Here is a 26,559-nt window from a genome sequence, read left to right on the forward strand (position 1 = left end):
AGAGGAAGAGAAGAGGAGGAAGAAGAGGAGGAAGAGGAAGAGAACAGAAGGAAGAGGAAGAGGAAGAAGAAGAGGAGGAGGAGGAAGAGGAGGAACAGGAAGAGGAGGAAGAGGAAGAAGAGGAAGAGAGGAAGAAGAAGAGGAGGAGGAGGAAGAGGAGGAGGAAGAGGAATAGAAGAGGAAGAGGAGGAAAAGGAAGAGAAGGAAGAAGAGGATGAAGAGGAAGAGAAGAGGAGGAAGAAGAGGAGGAAGAGGAAGAGAACAGAAGGAAGAGGAAGAGGAAGAAGAAGAGGAGGAAGAGGAGGAGGAACAGGAAGAGGAGGAAGAGGAAGAAGAGGAAGAGAGGAAGAAGAGGAGGAGGAGGAGGAAGAGGAGGAAGAGGAGAGGAAGAAGAGGAGGAGGAGGAAGAGGAGGAAGAGGAGAGGAAGAAGAGAGAAGAAGAAGAGAGAAGAAGAGGAGGAGGAGAAAACTCCTGGGGTTGGGCCTAAGCTCAGTTGGTAGAAAGTTTGCCTGGTGTACAAAGTACAAGGCCTGAGCTCAATCCCTGCACAGCATAAACTAGGTGTGATGGTGCATGATTGTAATTCCAGCAGGTAGAGGCAGGAAGATCAGGAGTTCAAAGTCATCCTCAGCTATATATAGAGTTTAAAACTAGTCTGAAATCCATAAGATTGTATATAAAACAAAAGCAAAACAAAAATTCAAGCAGACTCAAGGCCAAAAGTCTGCTCAAAGAGGCAAAGACTGACTTCAACCACCCCGGCTACCAGAAGAGGTTCAGTTCACCTCTGGGCCACTTTAGAGATGCTAATGACAGTCACATATCCTAGGACAGGTTCTTGAGGGACTTCTTGTGTGTTCTGAAACTTGCCAGTCAAGGATTCTTCTCTCTGAGCTCCTTCCTTGGGTTCTGTCTGCCTCCGTCATGCTAGGAGTTGGCCAGTGTTTGTGGGGACCTACAGCTGGTTAAGTGAGCCTTGTCTGCTTGGCCATCTCCCCAAGACCTCTGGGGTCTACCTATCTGCGGCTGGTCTCTGGAGGTTCCAGAATCTCCATCCTTCAGCCAGATGAGTAAGTGGAAAGACCAGAAGTACCTCCTTCCTGGAGCCTAACGGGCTGTGTGGCCAACACCCCTGAGTATACACATTTGAAGTAGCAACACAGCTCTGCTTGGTCCTAGATGAGGCCCAGGTTGTCCCTTCTACCCACTTTTACTTTGACCAGCTCTGCAACATGGCCTTTGACTTGCCTATCATGTTTTATATCCCTGGGGCCTTTTTTCCATGTAAGCCTAAAATCTAGGACGGTGTCCCTGTCCCTCATATTAAGAGCACTGATGTTGGTCTGAAACGTCTCTTCTCAGGCCTGCCTGGCCTCCAGACCACTTCAGGCATCTGGAACGGTTGCCTCCAGGAAGGGCCCACAGAATCCAGGGATCATCCTTGGACTCAGAGGCCAAGGTAGAGTAAAATCATTCATGTCATCCAATCCCCCAGGCTCATGCATGCGGTGGGTTTTGGCAAGACAAGGGGGGGGGGGCACGTGGTGCTGGAGTGGAGGGGGGCTCTAAGATGTTCACTGGGCCCCCGCAGTATCTCAGGATCTCTCTGAGCCTCAGATGTGAGAAGTTCAGAACAATGTGTCAGACCCATATAGAGGGCCAGATGGACCTGCTCTGCAACCTTAGGTGAGTTCCTTAACTTCTCTGAGGCGCCAGCATGATGGCAGATAAGAAAGGATACCAGAACTTACCCTCTATGACTGTTGGCAGGGCCGTGAGAGAAGTGAGCCGGGTAGCTGACAGAGCCGTGAGAGAAGCACACTGGGTAGCTGGCACCGAACAGGGCTCGGCAATCGGACCAGTCACTATTACTTCATCGTATTAAATGGAACGAGACAATGTGTGCACAGCAGCCTGGTAGAAACAGCGCACTGCTGGTAGCAATTACCACTTAGCCAAGTGTCCGCTCCCTGAGCCTCATCACCGTCCTCTGCCTCTTCGTTTATTTTTTCTGGCTTAACCTCCTTTTGGCCTCTTTTTTTCCTCTAGCCTCTTTCCTTCCCCCGAATCCTCGTTGCTTGGACCAATATCCAACACCGCTTTCATCTGCCCTCACTCCAGAACTCATGATAGCTATCCATCAACCCTCCTGTGTGAACCTTCTGTACCAATCACCAGCCTGACGCCCCTCCCCCACGCTCCCCTGATAATCTCTCATGACTGCCTGCCTCTCTCCCTTGTACCATCTTCCCAGTCTGATGGTCCTGCGTTGTTATTTGCCCACCCACCCTTCAAGACCAGGTTATGTTGAATTTCCAAGTTTACAGGATTGGAACTCACTGCTCAACGGGTTCTCTCTTTGGCAGAAGCACCTTAAAGTGAGCTGTATTTTCTAGCTGTGACCCTGGTGGACTCATCTATCCTTTCTGGATCTCCCTTCTCGTAGCCATAAAGGCTAAATGAGGTGAGTGGATTGGGAAGCTGCCAGCAGACGGTCAATGCACACAAAGTAGGTAAGAAATAGTCACTACTTCCTACTCTGGGTCTTTGCTGAAGCTATGAAGACCAGCCAGAAACAGTCCTCTGTGTGCACTTAGTGACCCTTTTGGTTTTGTTTGGGGTGGGTGGAGAATTTTGTTTGGTTTGTTTTGGTTAATAGGTTGGTTGGTTAGTTGATTGGTTGGCTGGTTGGTTGGTTGGTTGGTTGGTAGGTTGTTTGGTAGGTTGGTTGGTTGGTTGGTTGGTTGGTTGGTAGGTTGGTAGGTTGATAGGTTGATAGGTTGGTTGGTTGGTTGGTAGGTTGGTTGGTTGGTTGGTAGGTTGGTTGGTTAGTAGGTTGGTTGATTGGTTAGTAGGTTGGTTGGCTGACTGGTTGGTTGGTAGGTTGGTTGGTTGGGGGTTGGGGATTTAGCTCAGTGGTAGAGCGCTTGCCTAGCAAGCACAAGGCCCTGGGTTCGGTCCCCAGCTCTGGAAAAAAAAAAGAAAGGTTGGTTGGTTGGTTGGTTGGTTGGTTGGTTGGTTGGTAGGTTGGTTGGTTGGTTTGTTGGTTGGTTGATTGGTTGATTGGCTGGCTGGCTGGTTGGTTGGTTGGTTGGTTGGTTGGTTGGTAGATTGGTTGGCTGGCTGGCTGGTTGGTTGGTTGGTAGGTTGGTTTGTTGGTTGGTTGGTTGGTTGGTTGGTTGGTTGGTAGATTGGTTGGCTGGCTGGTTGGTTGGTTGGTAGGTTGGTAGGTTGATTGGTTGGTTGTTTGGTTGTTTGGTTAGTAGGCTGGTTGGTTTGGTTAGTAGGTTGGTTGGTTGGTAGGTAGGTTGGTTGGTTTGTTGGTTGGTTGGTTGATTGGTTGGTTGGTTGAGACAGATTCTCATGTAACCCAGGTTAGCCTCAAACTCAACATGTAGGAGAGGATGACTTTAAACTGATTTGATCCCCTGCCTCCACTTCAGAGTTCTAGGACTTCAGGCATGCAGCACCACACTTAGCTTATGCACTGCTGAAGATGGAGCCCAGGGCTTCCTGCACACTAGGCAAGCATTCTAGGAGACCTAGCTATGTGCTGGGCCCCAGTAACCCTTTGTTTAACACCTAGTATCTTCTCTTCCCAGGCTGGTCCAATCCTCTCCTGTCTTTTGACATCTTATGAGAAGAGTGCTGGCTTAGTCTAAAGCCTGTCCTCACAGTTTCCAATGATCTGAAGCAGACATAAGCTCCTCCTGGCTCCCCTGCCCTGTGGTGGAGCTCGGGAAGAGTCATCTGCTACCTCAGGCACGCTCACAGAAGGACAATGGAAACCAGAAAAGACACCTCCTGTGGAAGCTGGAAGTGTACATGGAAGAGAAACAGCTTAAGTACCAGACACATGGGCAGCCTGAGCAGAGTAAGGGCGACAGTCACATTGGAGTCACCAGGGTGTGGACTATAAGGACTGCTGAGTCAGGGCAATCAGAACCCAAGTACAGGCTCCTGAGGCAGGCTGGGCATGCCAAGGCCCTGGTGAGCTTCTCCATGAGAAGCTTGGTTCTGGGCTCCCAGTGGGTCATATGACTAGGTCTTCTCTAAGTTTCTAGCCCTCCCTGTTACCTTTCTGGTAAAAGAAGAAGAAGAAGAAGAAGAAGAAGAAGAAGAAGAAGAAGAAGAAGAAGAAGAAGAAGAAGAAGAAGAAGAAGAAGAAGAAGAAGAAGAAGAAGATTCTTCCCACCAGGAAACCCATTCTTTGCTCTCCTGGGTTATGTCTGCAAAGGACCATGATCCAAGGATACCCAGAAGACCCAGGCAGCACTGTTAGACCAGGGAGCCCTCAGAAGATTGGCACCAGCAGGTACTCTTGCTGTGCAGATGGTGTTATACCAGTGTGGAGGTTCTGCTCCTCCATGGAATCAGGAATAACCAGGAATCATGGCAGTGGCCAAGGTTGGGCTTTTTGAAGCTTTGAATGGTGTTCCTGGTGTTTTTTCTTGGAGCCATCCCAGGGCACATTTACTGAGCTTTTAATTTTGATTGTTTTTTTTTTTTAAACAGAGTCTCCCTATGTAGCACAGGCTGATCTAGAACTTGCTGTCCGGGCTCGCCTTGACTTGTGATCCTTCTGCCCCAGCTTCCCAAGTTCTAGGATTACAGGTGAGCCACAGAGATCTGTTTACCATTTCCTTTACAGTTCATGAGAACTGAAGGGCTCGGGGAGTCTCCTGGCTCTCAGGGATACAGAGCTCAGTCCACTGAATCCAGAGCTCTAGGCTGAGCTGCTGGTGTTTTCTGTGTGCTCTCCACGAGTCCCCTTCCTCCCTTAGAGTCTGTTCCCCAGCCCTCTCCTGTTAGCTCTGGCTTTTTCCTCTCCTTCATCTGTTTCCTGCCCTGGGATTCAAAGCACAGAGGATCAGAACGGTGGCTTAGTAATCATTCTTCCCTGAACTTCAGGGGAGCACCAGGCTGAGATCCCATCTGAAGATCCTAGATTAACCTGGTGGACCTGAGCAGTGGATTCTTGCTCTAGCCGATTTCACAGAGGCAGCCACCACCCACAGCCCAGCACTTCCAATTCTGGTGACTCCCACCGGGGCATCTTAAACTTTTTCCATTCATGATTCCCTCCCTGGATCCCTGGATGGGGTGGGTTTGGAAGCCCTGTAAGTTCATACAGTAATGACTATACCAGGACCAGCTGCCAGGAGACAGATCAACTTTATCTGAAGCAATTCATGGTTTATATAGCTTGGGGGACAGAAGTGGTGGTATCCAGGTTGGGCTAAAGGCTTAAGGTTCTGAGATGCTTCATTAGCATGGGGAAACATTTCAGGAAGCTCAGGGACTAGCTGAATGGGTTCTCATGGGGAAAAGGAAGTTAAACTTGTACTCTTAACCAAGATTATGTGATGTTCTGCAGGTAGAGGCATGTGGGGGTTAAGATGAGAGACGGGGAAGCCCTGTTAGTAAAAACTTAAATATGCACCAAACCCAGAAGGCTACCTGGACAGTGGTAGACTTCAACTTTAATTAGCAGGGCTTTCCTACACCGGGCATCCAGTATATAATACAAATAAAAATATAGGTATATACTATATAATACAAACCATTCAAACATCTGCTGGTAATAAGTTATAAAAATTCTTAAAACAATCTTAAGATACATGTCGTTTTAATATTGATTAAAGATTAAAGAAAATGTACACACAGATGTGTCCGTTTGTTTTACATGAAGGATCAAATCCTGACATTGCAGGAAAACAGCAGATTCCAGTTCTCTGGAAAGTCGGTTTCGCTGGGGCACACAGTTGAAAGGATGATTTGCTACAGCAGACACAGGGAGAAAGACTGCTTTCCTGCAGCAGACACAGGTGAAAGGATGGTTTGCTGAAGCTGACACATGAAAGGACTCTTGGTGAAGGAGTATATGACCCCCAGGCAGTGGGAGACGGGCACTGAGCTGTGGTTTGGATTGTTCCGCCTGACTCTTCTTTGCTAAAAACACACATGTATTGGTTCGCCTCACACAGCATTGCTGAGTTCAACTTGTGGTAATGCCACTATTGAGAGAAACTCACCCAAGAACCACTCATGAGATTCCCGAGGCAACTGCTTCTGCAGCCTCGCCTCAGGGTGGTTGTTGAGCCTTTCTGTTTCTTCAGGATTGAACTACAGCTGCCTGGTGTCTGTTTGCTGAAAGGACTGCACTGTAGCTGCTGGTTCGTGCCTGGTGTCTGCCTGCCTAGAGGACTGGGCTGCAGCCGCTGAGTTGTATTTGGTGTTTGCTATGGGACTGAACTGCTGCCCAAGAAGATCCAGCTCGCCCCCAAAGAGCTATTGCTAAACAGATCTACTTCCCCCACATCCTAGTAACTTTTCTCTTCTACTGCCTCTGCTGTGTGGTGGGCTAGAGGAGAGGTTGAATCCTTATTAAAAGTGGGTTGCAGAAACTTTATGCCTACAGGAGATCCTCGGTGTTTTTCAAAGTTGGTTGATATTTTGACTTTAACCGCCGAAACTGGTCATGACGCATGGGTTCAGTGCACAAAATGGCAGAAGTGTTGTTAGAGTAACTTCAGAAATGATTGGAAAATCTGCCTTAATCTCAAGCCAAAATTTATTTAATTCATTATAGCATTTTAATGTTAATATGTGTTTTGTTTACATGTATCCACGTGCATCACATGTGTGCCTGGTACCTGAGAGGTCAGAAGACGGTATTAGATCCCCTGGGAATGGAGTTACAGATGGATGTGAGCTGCCACGTGGGTGCTAGGAATTGGTCTTCTGCAAGAGCAGCAAGGGCTCTTAACCGCTTTATGAGTCAACTCTCAACACCATAATGATTTTTTTTTAATGAAACCAGTCAGCGACTCAAACTGCAATTTATAAAACCAAACATTTTAGCACAACACAATCCAAAGATACACTGTCTTGAGACACGCTGAGGAATGACAACAGGGAAAACATTAAGTCTTTGTTTCCATATTTAATTTTTGATGATGATGATGATGATGATGATGATGATGATGATATCATCATGGGGGGTCATGTTCACTTCACAGCGCAGTGTGTTTGTGGAGTTTAGAAGACAACTCTCTGGAGTTGGTTCTTCTCCAACTTCTCATGGGCTCCAGGGCTGGAACCCAGGTCATCAGTCTTGCCAGCAAACATTCATCACTGATCCATGTCTCCTCAGCCATATTTCCCATGATTAACCATTGTTTCTATAGGTGCAGAAAAGTTCTATGCATGATAAGAAACACCATTGCTTATAACTGAATAGGTTTGGCTCCCCCACCCCCACAGACTCATGTGTTTCAGTGCTTGGCCATAGGGAGTGGCACTATTAGGAGGAGTAGCCTTATTGAAGTAGGTGTGGCCTTGTTGGAGGAAGTGAGTCAGTGTAGGTAAGCTTTGAGGTCTCCTATGCTCAAGCACCACGGCTCGCCCACTATGGAATCAGAGCCGCCTCCTGGCTGCTTGGAGGTCAAGATGTAGAACTCTCGGCTCCTCCAGCACCATGTCTGCCTGCACACTGCCATGCTTCAGGCCACGATAATAACAGACTGAACCTCTGAACCTGTAAGCCAGCCCCAATTAAATGTTCTTATAAGAGTCGCCTTGGTCACGGTGTCTCTTCACAGCAGTGGAAACCCTAACAATCACCCAGAATCAGAACTGGGGTGTTTCAAGGCAGTGGTCATTACTGTCGTGTAGTAAACTCCATGTGCAGTGCAAAGAAATGTACAGAGCCAAGAATGCATTGAAGCTACAGGACGCAACATGGGTGAGCCCTGCCAGAAGTACCATGCATTCACTTCACATTGGTTTTAAATTAATTATTTGTGGTATTAAGTATTTGTGGTGTTCATAAAATGTTCACTATTACCAATTTTTTCACCCCTCCCCAACCTTCAGTGACATAACCAGAAATAGAGTCCAGACCCACAATCTGAAACTGTGTCCCTGAACCCCTACCCTTAAATAAAACTCTAAGATACAAAGGAGCCCCTTTCAGCTGGGTGTGGCAGCACTCACTTGTAACCTCGGCACTCAGAAGGTGGAGAAGGAAAGGCTGTGAGTTCAATGCCAGCCTGGGCTACATAGTGAGACCCTATCTCCGAAGCAAAAACAAACAAAAAGAACCCGTTGTCCAACAATCTGTATGAGAGCCATTAAAACCAGGATTGCAGTCTGGCATGATGGTGCACAGAGTACGAGGGAGGCCTTTGACGCCAGCCTGAGTTCCAAGCCAGCAGAATAGCACAAGCCCTGACTCAAACAACCAACCAAAACCCTCAGTCAAGAAGGCAAGATGGCAGCCTTAGAGCAGAAGGCTCCCAAGAACTTAAAGGCTATGCACGAGGTCCTAGCGCCCAGAGGAATGGCCAAAGACCAGCATGGTTCATCAAAGATATCACCCCAGTGTTTCCAGATCCCCAGTGGCCTCTTGTCTTCCAAAAGAAAACACCATGAGATGTCTCATGGTGTCTGCACAAAGATGTCACTCCTTTCTCCAAGGCTCACAGAATCCTGGAAAAGAACATAAAGTTGAGCCTGAAACAAGGGCAACATAGGACATAACAGTCGTTCTGTGACACGGCAGAGAAGGAGGCTTCTGTCACCCCTGGGCATCCCCAGGGCTTTTCTGAGGACACGTTTTGGGCCACTGGCCAGAAGCCTCCTCTTTTCTGTCCCCACATATGGCTGTCTCTACGTCAAACCTCACAACAGAAAGGTCCTCAGTCTCCTATGTTGGTGCCCAAGAACTCTGCCCTAGCTAATCGCTAGGAAGCTCAACCACACAGGACTGTGGCTGATGCTGGGGAGGTAACAGCACAGGAGGAGGAGGTCTGAAAGCCTCTGGCAGCAGATAGGGGTAGCAATGGCTTTCCTTCAGGCACTTCTACTCCAGAGACACTGGTCCCATTAAGTGACTCTGTCTTTCCATCTCTCACTCAAAAATACGTGACTCACAGGGTTCAGCAGATGCTCAGCAGACCTAAGGAGGGCGGAGAAGGGGATTTGTTTCTAGCTTAGAAGGAGTTTGTCTGGCTTCCTGGGGTTCATGATGCTGCCAACAGCTGGAGACAGCGAGGTCCTGCTAAGGGCCTGGCATCTGGATGACCCAGGAGCCCCAGATCCAGAGACAGGAAGGTGAGGCCTCAGAAGGGAGGGGAAGGGGCACACGGGTCTTAAATATAATGCTGGGCCATTGTTTCCTGGAGTAATTGTGTTTTGCCTCTTGAAAGGCAGTTAGAACTAGGAACTAGCCAAGACGGGCCCGCCTGGAAGTCCTAGGAACACAATTGTTTCCATGATGAAAATTCAAATTGTATATTTTTATGTTTAAAAAAAGCAAGCGCTCCAAGGTCATACATTGGCGGGGAGCCTCCTGGAAACTGGCTTGTTTGCTGCTCTTCAATATGACTGAGAACAGCAGCTGAGAGGAAAGAACCAGCTCCAGACAGTCCCCAGGAAGAAGGCTGAGACGGACACCCAGTAAGGCATTCAGCCACGTTTGAGAGGGAGACTTCACAGGCTAATGTATGTGTCCCCAGGATGTGTGCAGCCGCAAGCCAGTGTGAGAGAGATGGGTCTGTAGGTAAGAGACTTGCAAGCACGAGAACCTCAGTTGACATCCCCAGAGCCCTTGTAAAAAGCTGGGCATGGTGTTTGTGATCGCCACACCCTGCAGGCAGAGACTAGATGGTCGTGAGAATGTGCTAGCTGCCAGCCTAGTTCCCGGTTCAATGAAGGACCCTGACTTAAAAGGAGTGATTTGAATATCGATACAGCAGGACTCCTGATATCCTTCTTGGGCCTCCATGTACACACGGGTGCCTGCACCCACACACACCCACAGACACACATACACATACATGCATGCACTCGTGAACACAAAATAACTGCCACATATCTGTGTACCTGCTGCCAACTCTCCTGCCCTTGTCTTCTCTCCTCTGCCTTCCTTCCTCTTTAGATTCTGCCCCCCAACCCACCCCCATTAAAATGGCATCTTTGCCCAGCGTGATTCCTGAGGCAAAATGAAGCTTGGCTCTCTCTCGATCCACCTCTCTACTGCAGAGAGATGTCTGAAGAAGCTGAGGGACCACACACTGGGCCCTCCCCTACCATTTTCCTCTCCCCCAGCTCTTCTTGACTCTGCCTGGGGAGATATTGGGGGAGCAATGGCCTGTTCTCACCCCCCAGTCTCACTCTAGGATGTCTGTCCCCTGGTTCCTCTCACCACGCTGTACTCCTTCCTGCCAACACTCCAGGGAGTGTGACCTCCTGGTTAGAGCATCGGTGCTGACAAGGCTGAGCCTTTGGCCACCAACGCCGTGTGCTCTTGAAGCCTGTTGTCAATTTGACTGTTCCAGCTGTGTATCAGCATGGTCTGCTCTTGAGAGGGTAGGGTGAGGATGCTGGATGTGGGAGAGTACCCACGAGCCAGCCTGCTTTCCCAACAGCTCCTTCTCTTGGTGGCACTTGGGCAGCTGGGCCTTGGAGGGACAACATGGAGAGACTCCTGTTTCCCCCAGCAGGCCCAGCACTGTCCTAAACCACTTACATTAAGATGATGTCTTGGCTGGAGAGATGGCTCAGTGGTTAAGCTTCCAGAGGTCCTGAGTTCAAATCCCAGCAACCACATGGTGGCCCACAACCATCTGTAATGGGATCTGATGCCTTCTTCTGGTGTGTCTGAAAACAGCTACAGTGTGTACTCATATACAATAAGTAGATAAAAATTTTTTTTAAAGATGATAAGTCTTCGTGGTCAACTTGATGGGATTGCCATGTAAACACACCCCTGGTTGTGTCTATGAGGATTTTTCCAGAAGGGCTTTCCTGAGGTGGGAAGACCTCTGAACATCGATGGTGCCCTCTTGTGAGCTGGGGTCCCAGACTCAATCAAAAGAAACTAGGCGAGGGTTGGGGATTTAGCTCAGTGGTAAAGCACTTGCCTAGCAATCGCAAGGCCCTGGGTTCGATCCCCAGCTCCGAAAAATAGAAAAGGAAAAAAAAAAGAAAGAAAAAAAAAGAAACTAGGCGAACTGGACATGCGGAGCCCCTTTATTCTCAGCACTGGGAAGGCAGAGTGGATGATCTCTGTGATTCCATGGCCTGGTCTACAGAGTGAGTTCCAGGATGACCAGAGCTGTTCTAGAAGAAACCCTGTCTTGAACCGTGCCCCCCAAAAGAAAAAGAAAGAAGAAGAGAGCTGAGATAGTATTGATCACTCTGCTTTGATACAATGTGACCAGTATCACATTCCTTCTGCTATAGCCAGAGCGCTCTTGCCATCCAACCGTGAGCCAAACCACCCTTTCCTTCCATAAGTCTATTCTGTTGGGTGTTTTGTCAGCAGCAAGAAAGTAGCTAGCACTTGCCCCATCTTACAAAGGAGCCCGAGATCTCAGGACCCGAAGGTTCTACTCTTGGGCTTTGGTCCATTTAAGCTTCTGCATGGTTTCGGTTGTGCCTTCATGGGTGTGCCTGTGGTCACTCTGGCAGCTCTGAATAATCAAGAGACTTTGGAGTTTTGTGGGGCCCTGTCCCCCTCACAATCCATCAGAAGTCATGTACACGTGACTGCTGTCATCTTCCCTCTGCCGACTTCCACTTCTTGTCCACCGGCTTGTGAAGTCCTCTACCTGGGTGTCCACTGGACCACCTGAGCTCTGAGTGTGTGTGTGTGTGTGTGTGTGTGTGTGTGTGTGTGTGTGTGTGTGTGTTGGATGTTCATGTGTGGGAATGTTGAGTATCAGTGCACCTAAGCGCTGAGTGTGTGTGTGTGTGTGTGCGTGTGTGTGCGTGTGTGTTGGATGCTCATGTGTGGGAATGTTGAGTATCAGTGCACCTGTGTGTGAAATCAGCACCCTGATCCTCACCTTCCAATCTTTTTGTTGCTTTTTGGCTTCCTCTGCATCTCTGCTCCCTGCAGGTGCACACGCTGTGAACCTAGCTCTTAGGAGGGTCCCCCCCCAGAACTAGTGCCAGTCCTTACACTTGGGTGGCAAGCACTTTTACCCACACAGCCACCTCCCAGCCCTCAGTTTGTGTCTTTCTCAGGGCATTGTCATCATGAGAGACAGTAAGCCCCCAGGAGGGTGCAGAAGAAGCACTTGCCTAGCAGGCAGGAACTCCTGGGCTGGGACTCCAGCACTGCATAAACCCAGAATGGTGGCTCAAGCCTGCAATTAGACACCCGAGAGGTGGCGGCAGCAGGATCAGAAGTTCAAGGTCACCCCCAGTAACCTAGCAAACTCAAGGTCAGCCTTCATTAAGTGAGACCCTGGCCTACCTCACCCAATTTTTTTCTCTTTTAAATCTATCTCAAATGTGGACTTGTGAACCAGCTCAGGGAGAGAGAACCTGCTTAGGTTAGGGCTGTGTGTTAGAAATAACAACAATAAAAACAAGCAGAATGCCGAGGAAGAAAGAAACAAGATGGAGGAACAGAAAGGACTGTGGGATTCATTACTGAGGTTGGACATTCAGAAGGGCAATGGGTTTTAGGATTAGTCTGACCCTGGGCAAAATGTCACCAAGTCTTCCGTTGTCTGTGGCTGACTTCCTTCCCTTGAAGCCAAGGTTTCAAGAATCTCCCCTCGTGTGTGTGTGTGTGTGTGTGTGTGTGTGTGTGTGTGTGTATGTGTGTGTGTGTGTGTGTGTGTGTGAGAGAGAGAGAGAGAGAGAGAGAGAGAGAGAGAGAGAGAGAGAGCAGGGGAATGGAGAGGGGAGAAGAGGACTCCCCCAACCAAAGCTGAGAAGTCTCAATTCACTCCACCTTGACAGCATGTCCACTAGCTGTGGACAAGGGACACACTATGCTGGGGACTTATGTGGAACAGGGTCCATGGCCACCTGAAGCTGGGGGCCAAGGCCACTCCATCATCAGCAAGAAAGCTGGACAGTAGAAAATGGGTTTCTATAAAGCCTTGTGCTCCCTGACTCTCTACCCCAGGGTGGACTGGAATTCCCAAGAGACCTGTCCCCTGTAACATCTGAACTGTGGTCACTGGATTGTGATGTGGGTGTTGACACATTTGTCTGCCAACTAGAGGGTGAATTGATAGGAGCATGGTTCACATCTTAGGTCCCCAGTGTCTCCTAGGTTCTCAGAGTCTTAAGGTTTTCCTCAGGACCTGCTCTTAACCAGTTCTCAGATTATATCTACTGAGTGAGAGAACCTGGACAGAGATCATAAAACAAATGACCTTCTACCCAAAGAGGCCTTAACGACTTCCGGCTGGTTCTGAAATATACTTGTAGTCTTTTCCTCCCATGATTTCTAATTCGGGAAGCTTGGCACATTAAGTCCTCACAGACCAGGGACAAGAGACAGGACTCCGGGAAACAGGTTCTGGGCGCCTTGCTGTTTCACTTCCTGCAGGAGCCAAGGAGAACAGAGGTAGACAACATCCTGCAGATGCCCGGCTCCCCTCCGGCCAGGGAGACATAAATGGCACCACTCTTGATTCAGTCACCGCACCCATGACACCAAGATAGGGACCAACCACAGGAAACCTAGCACCTCGTAGAGTTGTTATTGTCACCCTACAGCATTCAACTCTGGCACTAGAAGTGGCCTTGGTGTGTGTGTACGCATGTGCACACATGTGCATATGTGAAAGGTTTCTCCTGTTGGAAGAGTCCCAAGGAAGCAGGGCTCATCACATTCTGTTCCAGGAGGCCTCGGGGACTCCAGACACCAGAGGCAGCTAGCTATTTAACCAAACCACATGAATTCCTGTTTCCATCTTTGTCTAAGTCTTTGGTCTCTGGAGTTCCAAGGACACCTATGAGCCCCTTCCCTCGGCTGTACCACCTCGCTATGCCTGTCCCAGGACTCCTGATTATACAAAGTGTCTAAGCATCTACCTACCCATTGAGCAGGACCAGGACCTAAAAATACCCACAAGGGAGGGCTTAGCCACATGTGATGGGACCCATAATGAGACCATGTCCCAGATCAGCTTTGTAAACCTGCCCCACCTGGGGTGGCTGTTAAAACAGGGTCAGAACACACGAAACCTCAGGGCGTGTGCAGAATCGCTCCTTTGAGGCTGCCCTGGGCTCCAGCTACTGTCCAGCCAGTCCATTCACTGAGAAGAACAGAGGGAAGTCTGCAAGAGCCGTGCCATTAGAGTTTGAAAACAGCTTCAGGAGGTCCTAATGATGGCCTTGCTTTTTCTGAGGGAAAGTGGGTGAGAGAAGTGGAAAAGAAGAAGTGGGAAGAAGTGGGTGTTTCATATTCCATCCAAAGTTGGGGTCTGCAGTGTGCCCCAAAGGCCCAGGTGGCTAAAAGATTAGTCCCCAGTCTACAAAACCTACTAGAAGGAACGTGGGTCAGCGGGGACACACCCTTGAAGGGGACATTGAGACTCCCTCCCTGTCTCTCTTCCTACTTACCAGTCACCGTCAGGTGGACAGCTCCTCCGACCTGGCCTCCTGACCCCACCATGTTCTTTTCCTACCTCGCACCCAAATCAACAAGCCAAGGCAGCCATGGTTGAAACCATGAGCCACAGTTGACGTCCCCTCCTTGGGAAGTGATTTTTCTCAGTCAAACACAGAGAGTGACCCACCCACCAAAGTGGTGTGGATGCCTGCTTTCCTGAAGCCATCGAGGCCACTGCCTAGAGGGTGTAGGAGAGAGAGAGAGACCTGGGAAATGTTACTCGAGAAACATGACATATTATATAAATGATTCTTACAAATACAAAAGGAAGTTGAAAAGCCAATTGGCCACAGGAATGAAAAGGAAATAAAGCCAGAGGGAAGGAGAGAGGGAGAGAGGGAGGGAGGGAGGGAGGGAGGGAGGGAGGGAGGGAGGAGGGAGGGAAGAATCTACAACTAAGATGAAAGGCAAGGCAAGATGAAAGTTGCCTTCTCTAAGCCCTCAGCCATGTGGCTCATCTGATAGCCTGCCTCTCCGCCTGGTCCTCAAAGCTGCTCCTCAGGATGGAGCTGTCTCTGTGTGAACTGGTTTTGGACTGGAATCCTGGAGCGGACAGCTACCAGTCCCCACCCCACGCTCACCTCCGATAGACTTTAGGTGGTCTATATGGACCTGGCTCACCTGGAAATCTAAGGTCAGTGGGACAGGGTCCCAGGGGGTCTAGTGTGTCGCTTGCTCACCAAGAACTCAAGAGCCAGCATGAATATCCCTTCCTGGACTGCAGACCTGTTTCCATGGTTACGGAGACCCTCATGCTGTGTAAAGCAGGAAGGGAAATGGACCACAGGCCCCCGGGAGCCCAGCAGGCTCTCCTGGTCCTCCCTACCAGCCCCTCCCACTAGGGTCCTTTGTGTTTCACTGTTCCACAAAAGCCTCTTGGGGGGGCTCAGCCCCCCAGTCCCCTCCTGCTGTCTGCAGTGGCACATGTTCCCGCTCCCCTTGACTGATCTATCTGGCAGAGAGGAAAAGAGGAATCTTTAATGAGTCTCCTGCCTTCATTCATTACTGTAATGGCTTCAACTTGGGGACAGGGGCTGCCATGCACTTAATACGTTTTCATGTCCACAAACACATTCCCTGCTTGGCAGGGAGAGAGGAGGTCTGGTTTAGGTTTGCATCGTGGGGGTGATTTATAAAAGACACTAGCACTTGGGGCTCCCCTGCCAGGACTCAGCCTTCTCATATCCCTGCCTCTCCTTTTGGGCTCCCCTCGTCCCTCCACCTCAAATGCTCCCCCGTTTTAGCACCTCTCCTTGGGCTGGCTTGCTGCCTTCTCTTCCCTATGCCTACCTCCTCTCCAAAGCCACCCAGGCTCCGCAAGAAAATGGCTGCTGACAGACACCCTCCGGCTGCATTTGAAGGCTTTGTGCATTGACTCACATGGCCTCCAAGGGCATTCTGGATAAAAGGTCCACTTCGACCGTTTCTCTGTGGCCACCCACCTGGGCGGCTGTCGAAGGTGCTTTGTGTATAATGCTGCACAAACCCTTGGCAGAACAAAGATTCTGGGAAGAGAGATGGTGTCCCTCCCTTGGCTATCAGACTGTTCAAACCACTGACCCAAGGTGTAAGAGTTCTCCCTGGAGGGCTGGAGAGATGGCTCAGCGGTTAAGAACACGGACTGCTCTTCCAGAGGTCCTGAGTTCAAATCCCAGCAACCACATGGTGGCTCACAACCATCTGTAATGGGATCCGGTGCCCTCTCCCGGTGTCTGAAGACAGTGACAGTGTACTCACATACATAAAATAAATAAATCTTGAAAGAAAAAAAGAGTTCCCTGAGAATTTGATGCCAGTAGAAGGAAAAGGTTTAAGTGTGGTGTGGCCAGGAGGCCACCACTAGCCATTGCACACAGCTCTAACCACTTGTCTGCCTAACCCTGCAGAAGAGATGGGAGCCGAAATAAGGGTGGGCCAGTGATGGGCAGGGCCACTCAGCTATGCATGCCTCTAGTGCTTTATTTAAACCATTAAACTACATGTTATTTGTTTAGATGTAGATTTGAGGGTCATAGGACCTCTTTGTTTCCTTTCAGGTAGCCATATTGTGAACATCTCTCCTCTCCACTCCCCTTGGTACTTGTCTCTGAAATAGATCTGTGGAGGATGGGTAGTAAGTCTATCTTGTTAGGACTGCCAGTGTGCAGGATCTGATCCTAAAACTACTACAGTAACACTGTAAGGGTGCGGGGGGGGGGGTGTTTCAGGGAAACCTTGTGTTAACAAAACACGTTGAGGACAACATGGCTGGGGAATTGCTCTGGGAGAGGCATGATGGAGAAAGAACCATTTGGGTTCCATTGTCCCTACAAAGAAGCTGCTGAAATATAGAAAAACAGCCACAAATCACTCCTCAATGAGGTGAGAGTCTCCACGGCAACCTGCCCAGGGCCGAACACCAGGAGGCAGGAGCCGTATGGTTGCCATGGAAACCACAATTTAGAAACCCATTGGTATTGGTTTGCCACATTTGCGGATGAGGTAATGGGGGTGGAGCTAGACCTGCAGGGTCCCTGGAGACTAAAGAAAGGTGTGGGAGGAAGAGAAAAGGGAAGAGGGTGAGGGAGAGGGGTGAGGAGAGAGACAGACAGAAGGTCCAAGCCCTAGGCCATCTCTCTGAAGCTGTGTAAGGAGTGAGAGAATGGGCCAGGAGCTGGGGTGAGACAGATAAAGAGGCTGGCCTAAAGCCCAGAAGAAAGATGAGCAGTTGTAGCAAGGTGCCACCATACTGACAGTCTTTATTGCTGTATTCCATTTCTCTAGGTCACCCACTCAGCGTGAGTAATTGTCTAGTGCTGTTCCATCGACTATAAATTCAGAAGGATTTGGAATCAGAACAACCCTATTTGGGTCCCTCAGGTCCTCTGTTAACCCTGGGTGCTCAAGCACAAGGTAAGAGCTCATCCCCAAAGCCTGCCTCTGGCTCCAATTACTCTCAGACACGTTGGCTGATCTGGTCCTTTTCTCTCTTTTTTTTTTTTTTTTCCCTAAGTAAACTAAGTAGCAGCTGGGTACTTAGCGCCACCTGCTGGTGGTCCCTGGAAGCAAGGCAGCAGCGACTGTCCCGACTGTGCCTCTGACAAATCTACCTCTTCAAGCAGGTTGGAGACTAGGACCCATCTCTAGTCAACCTCTGGTGTCCTGGACACCAAATGACTTCTGTAATAGAACGAACCACGGACCACAGCCTGCCCAGATCTTCAGTGGGCCTTGTGACCTCAGCCAGACATTGGCATCTCTGGGCTACGATGCACGCCCATGACATGGAGTTTGTGTGAAATTCCCCACTGGCATGCTTGACAGCTTGCACAGCAAGCATTAGCCCTGTCCTGGAAATCTGAGGAAGGAGAACACCCCAGAAACACAGAGCCATGTGTCTCTCAGTATCTATGTGATTTAAGGCAACCTGGGGCAGGAGGGCCCCCCACCTCCACCAGCCAAGAAGCAGGAGCCGGGCCCAGCACTACTACTCTACAGCCAAGCCCGAGGCAGTCCACTGCAGCCAGCCTGCCCTCCGCTGATGCCGAGAAGAGCCCAGGGCTCCTAGACATACGTCAGAGAAGGTAGCTGGGAACCAGAGCACTGTGGGAACTGGCCTCTTCACCCTTCACCTTCGATGCGGGGAAGTCTCCAGAGTGGACAGCCGCTCAGAATGCAGAGATACCCGGAGAAGCTGGCTATCTGGCTGCCAGACACAGAAGGGCTTGGTGGGTGGGGATGGTAGACCTTAGTCTGGACAGCCAAGCTCACAATCTAGCTTTCCCATTTGGTGTGACAACCTCCTTGCTCCGTCTTCCCGCCGGCTAGGCACAGCCAGGTCTACCTCTCAGGGTCTGCAGGAAATTAAACAGGCTTCCCCCCAGGATGAAGCTTGGTCCACAGCAACACATTCATCATCACGGACTTAATCTAGAAGATACTCCAACTTCTCGCCCTATCAGGAGCGTGTATACAGCACAGCCCCTGGCGTTCCCTTCCACGTGTACTGAGCACCTACTGTATGCAAAGCCTCATACCAGACAGCAGGGCTGGGATGATGGGAACGGTAGTTTGGGGGCTATACTCCATGGAGCTTCTGGTCTAAAAGGGAGGCAGGAGGTGGACAGACATCAAACTGACAGACTCACAGCAAAGCTTCGAAGGACCATATGACCAGGAAGGCGTGGACCTGAGTGGTCCGAGAATTATCGTTGGCTTTCTTCCTCCCTGCAGGTAATAAGGGTGTGATGGCTGGTGTTTTGCAGCTATTGTGGACTCTGAGGCAAAGCCGATGGCACAGACTGGGGTATGGGGGGTGGGGCAGCTGTCATTCTTGTCCATTCTTAGCTTTTATGAAGACGGAGAGGACATTTATCCTGTTTTAAAAACTTTAGTTTTCTAGTTGCTTCTCTGTCCCCCAAACCCTCTGAACCACGTGCCTAGAATTCTTAAGGAGCCATCCCCATCATCCAGTAGGAACCTGGGTGAGAGGAGTTTTGGTTGAATTCACTCGAGTGGAAGGAATTAGCAGGAGACAGAGACGTGCACAATAAACCAAGTTAGAGATGAACCTGGGTGGGGTGGGGACAAGCTAGGAACGACCTTCAGGGCCGTCTGCAGACACAGCTCTAGAAAGGCAACAGTTGAAGTCAGCAGTTAAAGACAGGCCTGAGAGAAGGAGCTCAAAGCCAGGAGACCCAGCCTCCACACTGGAGACTCGTCAAGTCCAGCCCTCAGCTAAGCCAGACTCTATCACTCGAAGACATCAGAGTCAGCGACCCCAGGCAAGCTCTCGGACCTTCGCATCTTAGTGTACTAAAGGGACAATGACAATTGTCCATGCTCCTGGCACCTGTGTTCTATCGGGTCCCTTAATGACAGTGTCCAGATTTTATCTACTTTCTCCCCAGAACCAACTGACCTCCAAAGTGCAGTTTTCTTTTGGTGAGGAACAGCAAAGTGGAAGTGTAAGCTGAATAAACCCTTTCCTCCACAACTTGCTTCTTGGTCATGATGTTTTGTGCAGGAATAGAAACCCTGACTAAGACAGGTTGAGAGGAGACCAAACACCTGTCACCTCCCTGAAGACAGCTTCTTAGTTTCTGGCTTTATTTCCTATCCTAGGCCTGCATCCCACTTGTAAAAAAGGAAAGGTCCACTTTTCTTTGGTAGAATGACAGGAAGCATGTATCTTTCCCTGACACTAGACTCAGAGCAGGATGAAGCCACAGTAAGTGTGGATTAGAATAAAATTGTGGGTGCTCCACTCGCCTCCCAAGAATCTCCTTGGAAGGAGATTCTGCTCCTGCCCAGACTTACCACCAGATGGCGCTATGAGACAACTTTCAAAACACAGGTCTACAAGCCAGCAGATAGGTTCAGACCTAAAAGGGTTTTTGTTTTGTTTTGTTTTGTTTTGTTTTGTTTTGTTTTGTTTTGTTTTGTTTTGTTTTGTTATATCTCATTACTTCACCTTAACCCTGATGCTCATCAAGCAAGATGGCAGAGGAAGAAGGCAGACACTGGCTGTGCCCAACCAGGTAACAACCACCTACTAAGCTCTGACATGGGCAAGAACAGGCCAAAGCAGCTGAGATGGGGTTTTGCAAGAATCTAGCAGAACTCTCCCTGGCATGTTAATTAGTGGTGGAGGGGCCCATGGGGGTAACAGACAGCCTTGGGGTGAGGCCCTCTACTGAAGGGAAGACTGCAGCCTCTCAGCTGCTAAGGCAGTGGTTCTCAACCTTCCTAATGCTGACCCTTTAATACAGTTCCTCGTGCTGTGGTGACTTCCCCAAAACATCAAATTATTTTCAATGCTACTTTGTAACTGTAATTTTGCTACTGTTATGAACGTGTAAATATCTGATTGCAGGATACCCAATATGTGAGTACTGTGAAAGGGGTCGTGACCCATAGGTTGAGAACCAATCACTGAGGCTGTCTCCCTCAGCTTTTGGTGACACCCCAGTGTTTCTAGAATGTTTGTGGGGCTTAGAGCCAAGGGCCAAGTTTAAACCCTGCTGAGTTATACGCCCGGAAGCAGGTATTTCCATTGTGACCTATACCCAGTTCCAGGTTATGGCTCCTTTTGGGGATCTATGTGATAATAGCCCACATAACTGAGACCAAAAAAGGACCAACTCACCCCATGCTACAATCCTATGGAAAGCAGTTCTTGACCATAAAATGTGCCCAGGACAGACAGCCAAGAGAAGAACCAGAGACGGAAAATGTGTTTAATTACTGTGATAATATGATCTGGTGCCCTCTTCTGGCCTGCAGGTACATGCAGACAGATCACTCATCTACATAAAATAAATTAGTATATATAATCAAATTAAAAAAAAAATAAACCTGAAGACTCATATTTGTTCACAACTGTGTAAATTCTAAGAAACTGGGCCAGGTGGTATAACTTGTATTCCTGGTTCCTTGAGAGGTTGAGGTAGCTGGCTCACAAGTTCGAGTCCTGTCTCTGCTACGGCGTGAGTTCAAAGCCAGAATGGACAACTTTAAACAAACAAAGGAAAGCCCTGGGCTCAATCTCCAGTATCCCTAAACAACAACAACAACAACAACAACAACAATAATAATAATAATATAGCAGCAGCACCGTTATAGCCTCACATGCCTATAATCCCTGATACTGGGGAGGATGAAGCAAGAGATCACAAATCAAGGCCAACCTGAGCTCTATATAAGCCCAGACCACACAACCCACCCTTCCAGGGGCAGAACGGGGCGCCTCTGCCTGGATTGGGTCAGGTTGTCTTGGTAATTTCAGACCCATGGCTGGAGAAGCAAGCAGAACAGTATCAGTGAGCCCAGAGGCCAAGGACACAGAGCCGGGACACCTTGAACCCCAATACCCTTCGCCCTGTGTTCTAACTGCATTCAGTCGGCTGCCGCTCCCAGCTCCTCCGGCTTCCAGCATCCCACCCGGAAATGGGAGTCTTGCTCACTTCCGGGTGAGACCCAGCTACCTCTGGGTCCCTCTTCTGGATCTGAAAGCCTGCTCGATTGTCTTCAATGAAGCATGGATTCTCTTCACGGGATGTGGACTCTTTGATTTTAAGGAGACTGCATTCCACAAAGGCTCCTTCCAACTGTAAAGCTCCAGTGTGTTACATGAGGACCCCAATTCACATCCCTTAAGGCATGGGGACCGAAGACCCAGAGAGACAAGGTGGCTCAGGGGAGCAGGAAGGGGGCGGGGAGTCTGTTGAGGCTGGGGAGGGGAGTGGGGAGCAGGCCGACCTGCAAGGCCTGAGATGGCACTATGAACAGCTGAGATTCCAAGCAGCTGCAGCTACACTCCTCTTCCACCGAGAATGCTACTGTGTCCCCTCCCCCACTGCCCAAAAATGAAGATTCAGGAAACCTTTGCTAAAGGCGTTTCCCCTGACTGAGACTCCCAGCCCCAGGGAGCAGTGGACACATGGCCCAAGGGAGGTTGTTCTAAGGAGAAGAGCAAAGCCGAGAGAAGAGAAAACATCTTCGCAGTCAGTCATCTACCACACCTGGCCACATACTGCCACCCTCAGGGACCTTAGAGGGGGACCAAGGCAGGCAAGGTCTTCAGGTTTCACTCTCCTGGAACCATCACCTGAACCCACCAGTCCTGAACGGCCACCTATTGCCTCTCTCAGGCAGTCTCCCTGAAGACTTAAGAATTCAAGAGCTGCTGCGTGGTGGTGGCACATGCCTTTAATCCAAACAGAGGCAGAGGTAAACGGATCTCTAGGCCAGCCTGGTCTACAGAGTGATTCCAGGACAACCAGGGCTGCACAGAGAAACCCTGCCCCAAACAGCCCTCCCCCACTAAAACCAAACCAAACCAAAAACCAAAGAGAGTTTGAGAGCCAAACCCATGCCTCCTGTCAGGAAATCAGGGCTACCTGGTCCTGAGACCCACTAAGGGCAGTCCACTAGGGCCAGGGGTTCTGAGGCTGCTGATGGCTGGACAAACCTAAGTAGCCCCTGGGTCGAGCCCCTGAGCAGGAAGATCCTGGACACACAGTCCGTTCTTTCACTCCTAACGCCTCCCCAGTCATTCTGGCCCCCCTCCCCAAAAGCTGGTCTTGGAGTTCAGAGTGTTGGGGTGCCTAGAGCTTCCCATGGCACTAGGCAAGGGGTCCAGGCTTGCACCGCACCTCCCAGCCCCCATCCTACTGAGAAAAATCCCAGAATCACCAAGGCCAAAGGTTCTACCACTTCTTCTCCAAAACCAACCATCCTCACCAGAGTCTGCCGTCTGTCTTCCAGGCTGTGCAGCTATGAGTCATTCACCAGCTTCTTAAAACGGACTCCAATTTATTTATTGAAAATATCACAATGGCTGGGCATGTATCACACGCCTTTGGTCCCATCACTTGGGCGGAAGAGGCAGGAGGATCTCTGTGAGTTCAAGGCCAACCTGGTGTACATGGTGAGTTCCAGGCCAGCCAAGGCTACACAGTGAGACTCTGTCTTGGAAAACCAAAAGAAAAGGAAAGATCATAACACACAGAATGCCAATATCCCTCCTCATAAATAAAGGTAGTGGATAAAAAGACAAAATGAAGGAATGCTATAAAACTGGACAGTTCCCAGCTGCTTTAAGCTCTGGGTTTGGGCCTGGAGGAGGACTTGTGCTCTGGGAGAATACAACATACTAAGCCTTTCTTACTCTGGCTTGTGCTTTGTAATGGAGACCCTATGTCCCCTAAAAACATTCCAGAAAAACACGGGATTCTATTTTTTTCAGCAATGCTGGCCCAGAGAGTCCCTCTGCCTCCTGCGGTGGGGGAAGATCTACACTCACAGTCTCACGTCCATCATACCTGAGCACACCCAAGCTCCCTCCCCCTGTACGTGATCTCATTCGAAGCCCAGTCGATCCTACTGAACACTGCCTGCCTCATGAGGCCCTGGAGGTCACCGCTGGCTCAGGTGAGACACCAGGTAGACCAGGCCCACAAGCAGGAGGCCACGAACCCCTAGCATCATGAGCAGGAAGAGCAGGAGGATGGAGGTCACAGGCTCTACCACGTGGTTCCCAAGATGCCATTGTGGGAAGCCCATGTTCACCAGCTGCCGGTTCAGGTCACTGAAAGGAGATTGGGCAGCACCCAGTCGGGCACCTGCCTGCTGCTGGTGGGGTCCAGGGCCCCCTGGAGGTGCACTGTGGCCTCTGTTGAAAAAGCCCTGGAAGATGAAGACAAGACAAATGAGTCTAGAGGAAGCTTCCTCGGAACTGAGGCACCAACCAGGAGACTCCAGGCTGGGCCCCGCCCTCCCCCATAACCATCCTACAACCGTGCTTCCTTCCTGGGAACAACCAAGGCACAAAATCTCAGAGCCTATGTTCCCCTGGAAAAAGGCGGCCAGGATGGATGGGAAAGGAGGGGGGAGGGGAGGGAGGGGGAGAGGAGAGGAGAGGAGAGAAGAGGGATGAGGCACACACAGTAGTAGGTACCCTTGGGTCGGCACTCTCTCCATAATGAACCAGCATCTCATCTCCATCCCATCTTCTAGAGATGTTGGCTCCAGTAGCATTTGCAAATCCCACCAAAAGAGAGTGAGTCCCTAGGTTTGAGGTCTAAGGGGGGCTCCCTCCCCAGAAGGCAGGAGTCAGACAGTAAGTCCATTCTTACTCAGCTAGACACTGTGGAGAGAGCTTCAGACTACATAGAGTAGTGGGCTTCAACCTGTGAGTCGTGACCACCTTTGGGGGTCAAACGACCCTTTCACAGAGGTCACCTGAGACCACTGGAAAACACGCGTATTTACGTTACGGTTCATAACAGTAGCAAAACTGTAGTTACGCAGGAGTGATGAAAATAATTCTAAGATCGGGGGGTCAGCACAAGATGAGGAACTGTATTACAGGGTCACAGCATTAGGAAGGTAGAGAGACACTGCTACAGAAGGTAAGAAGGCAGTTTGAGACTTCTGGGAGTTGGGACCAGCCGCTACCCTTCTCTTCAGGATGGATACCTACCTGCCGGGGGCTGCTATTCCTCTGTTGGGTGGTAGTCCTCACTCGGGGGTCATCATCCTGAACGATCTCCCCATTGGCCAAGATCCTCACCATTCTCCCTAGACGCTGTGAATTTCTGCTGGGCTGGACCTGCAATAAAAGCTGATTGTTGTCTAGAGACTGCAAACAGATCTTTCCCCTGACCTCAAAGGGCCTGCTACAGATAATGGGTTAATCGAGAGAGGATGTTTTTCAGTAGCGGTCATATGGTAACCCACCCTTGGCAGGTGCTTGTCCTATTAATGAAAACAGGTAAAAATAATGCAAGCAAGGAAGGGGGAGGGGGAGGGGAGGTCGGTCCCAGGGCCCTGGCCAAGTTGTGCACACCCATAATCAGCCACTAGGACTCCAGGAAGTACAGACTGGAAGGTCAGGGGTTAAAGGTCAGCTTCAGCTAAGTGAAACCCTGCCCCAAAAAAGAAACAAGAGGGAAGGCAGTATTTTGTATGCTAACTTAAAAGAAAAGAAAAGAAAAGAAAAGAAAAGAAAAGAAAAGAAAAGAAAAGAAAAGAAAAGAAAAGAAAAACAAGAAACGGGGTTAGGGCGCGGTTTCAAAGCATTGCCAAAAGCCAAAAGAGCAAGGGCTAAGGATCTGTCTGAATCCCCTAAGGTCACCACCCGGTGGCAGAACCCGGGGCTGGGGAGGGCGGACCTCCGCTGCAGAGAGCACCCCCCCCCCCCCCCCGTCCCATGGCTGCAGGGAGCACCCATGCTAAAGGACGAGGTTCATCCCTCCCACCTCACGGGGTGTGAGCTGCAACTGCAGCTCCAGCTCTGGGGGACCCCAGCTTTGCAGCTCTACCTGCCAGGCCAGGCCCTGTCACCCAAGGAGCTCCTCCGTGCTCCTCTCAACGCTCTACCTGCCGGGGCACCTAGGCAGGCTGGGCCAGGGGAGGAGCGCAGCGTGGAGCGCCAGGGTCGCGGTTCCGCGCGGCGTCATCCCGCAGGCTGGGCCACCCGTGCCCCTGCAGCACCTCGGTCAGGCGTGGCTCCAGGGCCCGCAGCGGTGGGGAGGGGCGCGGACCCGGACCCGGCGCCAGTACCACCCACCTGCGCGCACCGCTCTCCGGGCTCGACGTCCAAGGGCGGCCGCTTCCTCCCACCTGACTTTACAGGAAGCGCGCACCGCGGGGCGAGGCCCGGCAGGATCCCTCTGCCGGCTGCCGGGGGAACTGCAGCTGCGCAATGGGAGAGGGAGGAGAAGGAGGGAGAAGGGAGGGCGAGGAGTTAGTTGCTAGACTAGGGAAAGGAGAAAGGAGGAGGGAGAAGGATTGGGATGGGGAAGAGGACAAGGGAAGAAGAAATCACATAAAAGCCCAGGACCGGGATGTCTCGGTTGGGACAAGAGAAGTAGACCGGGATGTCCCGTTTGGTGGAAGAGAAGTAGGCACAAACTGAGCCTACAGGTTTACAAATCTGCTCAGATCTACCCAGGTAACTCTGCCAGTGTCACTTGAGAAGGACCCAGCCCCGTCCTTCAGGAGCTCTAAGCACCCAAGAGGCCACGAATCATAGGACAAGTTCAACCAATTTGCAGCAAGCTTCTCTAAGACGGTTTTTGAAGCGAGATCATCAGATTAATTGTTGACCTCCTAGTGAGTGGATGTAGTGGGGAGGAGAAAAGAGGGATAGACAGTCTAAGGAAGGCAGAGACAGGGAAGAGAGAGGGGACTGGGGGGAAGGAGAGAGAGGGGACAGGGAGAAGACTGAGCTTCACAGCCTGATGACTTGAGTAGGATAACTGGAACCTGTGTGGAGGAAGCAGGGGGCCTCACTCCCTTACAACCCTCCGACACTATGCTGGTAGGAATGCCGAGACAGTGTTGCTACCTCACAGGGTGGAAATCTAGGTCAGGCATCTGGGGTGCGGGCTCTTCGCACCGTACTTGCCCTGAACAAGGTACCTATCATCTAAGTCTTGCTAAGTAGCTTTCCTAGCTTTCTGACTGAGAGGAGCAGTCTTAATCGCCTGTTTCGAGGCTGCTGATATTCTTGCATAAAGAGAAACCAGAGGGTCCCTCCAGTTAAGGGTTGTCATCCCCCAGGTCCCAGGGGCCCAGTGTGCCTGCTCCACTCTGATTTCAAAGTCTTGTTTTTGTTTCACACTTGATGTCCAGGGATGGTTGC

The 26,559-nt window shown here is 50.3% G+C and overlaps 1 protein-coding gene and 1 long non-coding RNA gene across 6 annotated transcripts; one reads left to right on the forward strand and one right to left on the reverse strand.

The window, feature by feature from the left end:
• Positions 1–16,914: 16,914 nt before the first annotated feature.
• Positions 16,915–19,404, forward strand: LOC134483806 (uncharacterized). 3 transcript variants are annotated; one of them, XR_010060847.1, is made up of 3 exons: positions 16,915–16,959; positions 17,193–17,321; positions 17,422–19,404. It is a non-coding gene; the product is annotated as an uncharacterized LOC134483806 (long non-coding RNA). The 3 variants fall into 3 exon arrangements; XR_010060846.1 differs by lacking the exon at positions 16,915–16,959 and adding an exon at positions 16,962–17,087; XR_010060845.1 differs by having other exon boundaries at positions 16,954–17,321.
• Positions 19,405–22,707: 3,303 nt separating this feature from the next.
• Positions 22,708–25,633, reverse strand: Fam241b (family with sequence similarity 241 member B). 3 transcript variants are annotated; one of them, XM_039098607.2, is made up of 3 exons: positions 25,483–25,633; positions 24,394–24,522; positions 22,708–23,597 (listed from the first exon to the last, which is right to left on the reverse strand). In XM_039098607.2, exons 2-3 carry the CDS (start codon positions 24,484–24,486, stop codon positions 23,328–23,330), a joined length of 363 nt encoding a protein of 120 aa, XP_038954535.1. In that variant the 5' UTR covers positions 24,487–24,522; positions 25,483–25,633; the 3' UTR covers positions 22,708–23,327. The 3 variants fall into 3 exon arrangements, with proteins under 3 accessions (XP_038954535.1, XP_038954537.1, NP_001120924.1); XM_039098609.2 differs by having other exon boundaries at positions 25,293–25,500; NM_001127452.1 differs by lacking the exon at positions 25,483–25,633 and adding an exon at positions 25,235–25,470.
• Between the last annotated feature and the right edge of the window lie 926 nt (positions 25,634–26,559).

This window comes from Rattus norvegicus, chromosome 20 (genome assembly GCF_036323735.1).
Source record: "Rattus norvegicus strain BN/NHsdMcwi chromosome 20, GRCr8, whole genome shotgun sequence".
In the NCBI taxonomy this organism is placed as follows: domain Eukaryota; kingdom Metazoa; phylum Chordata; class Mammalia; order Rodentia; family Muridae; genus Rattus; species Rattus norvegicus.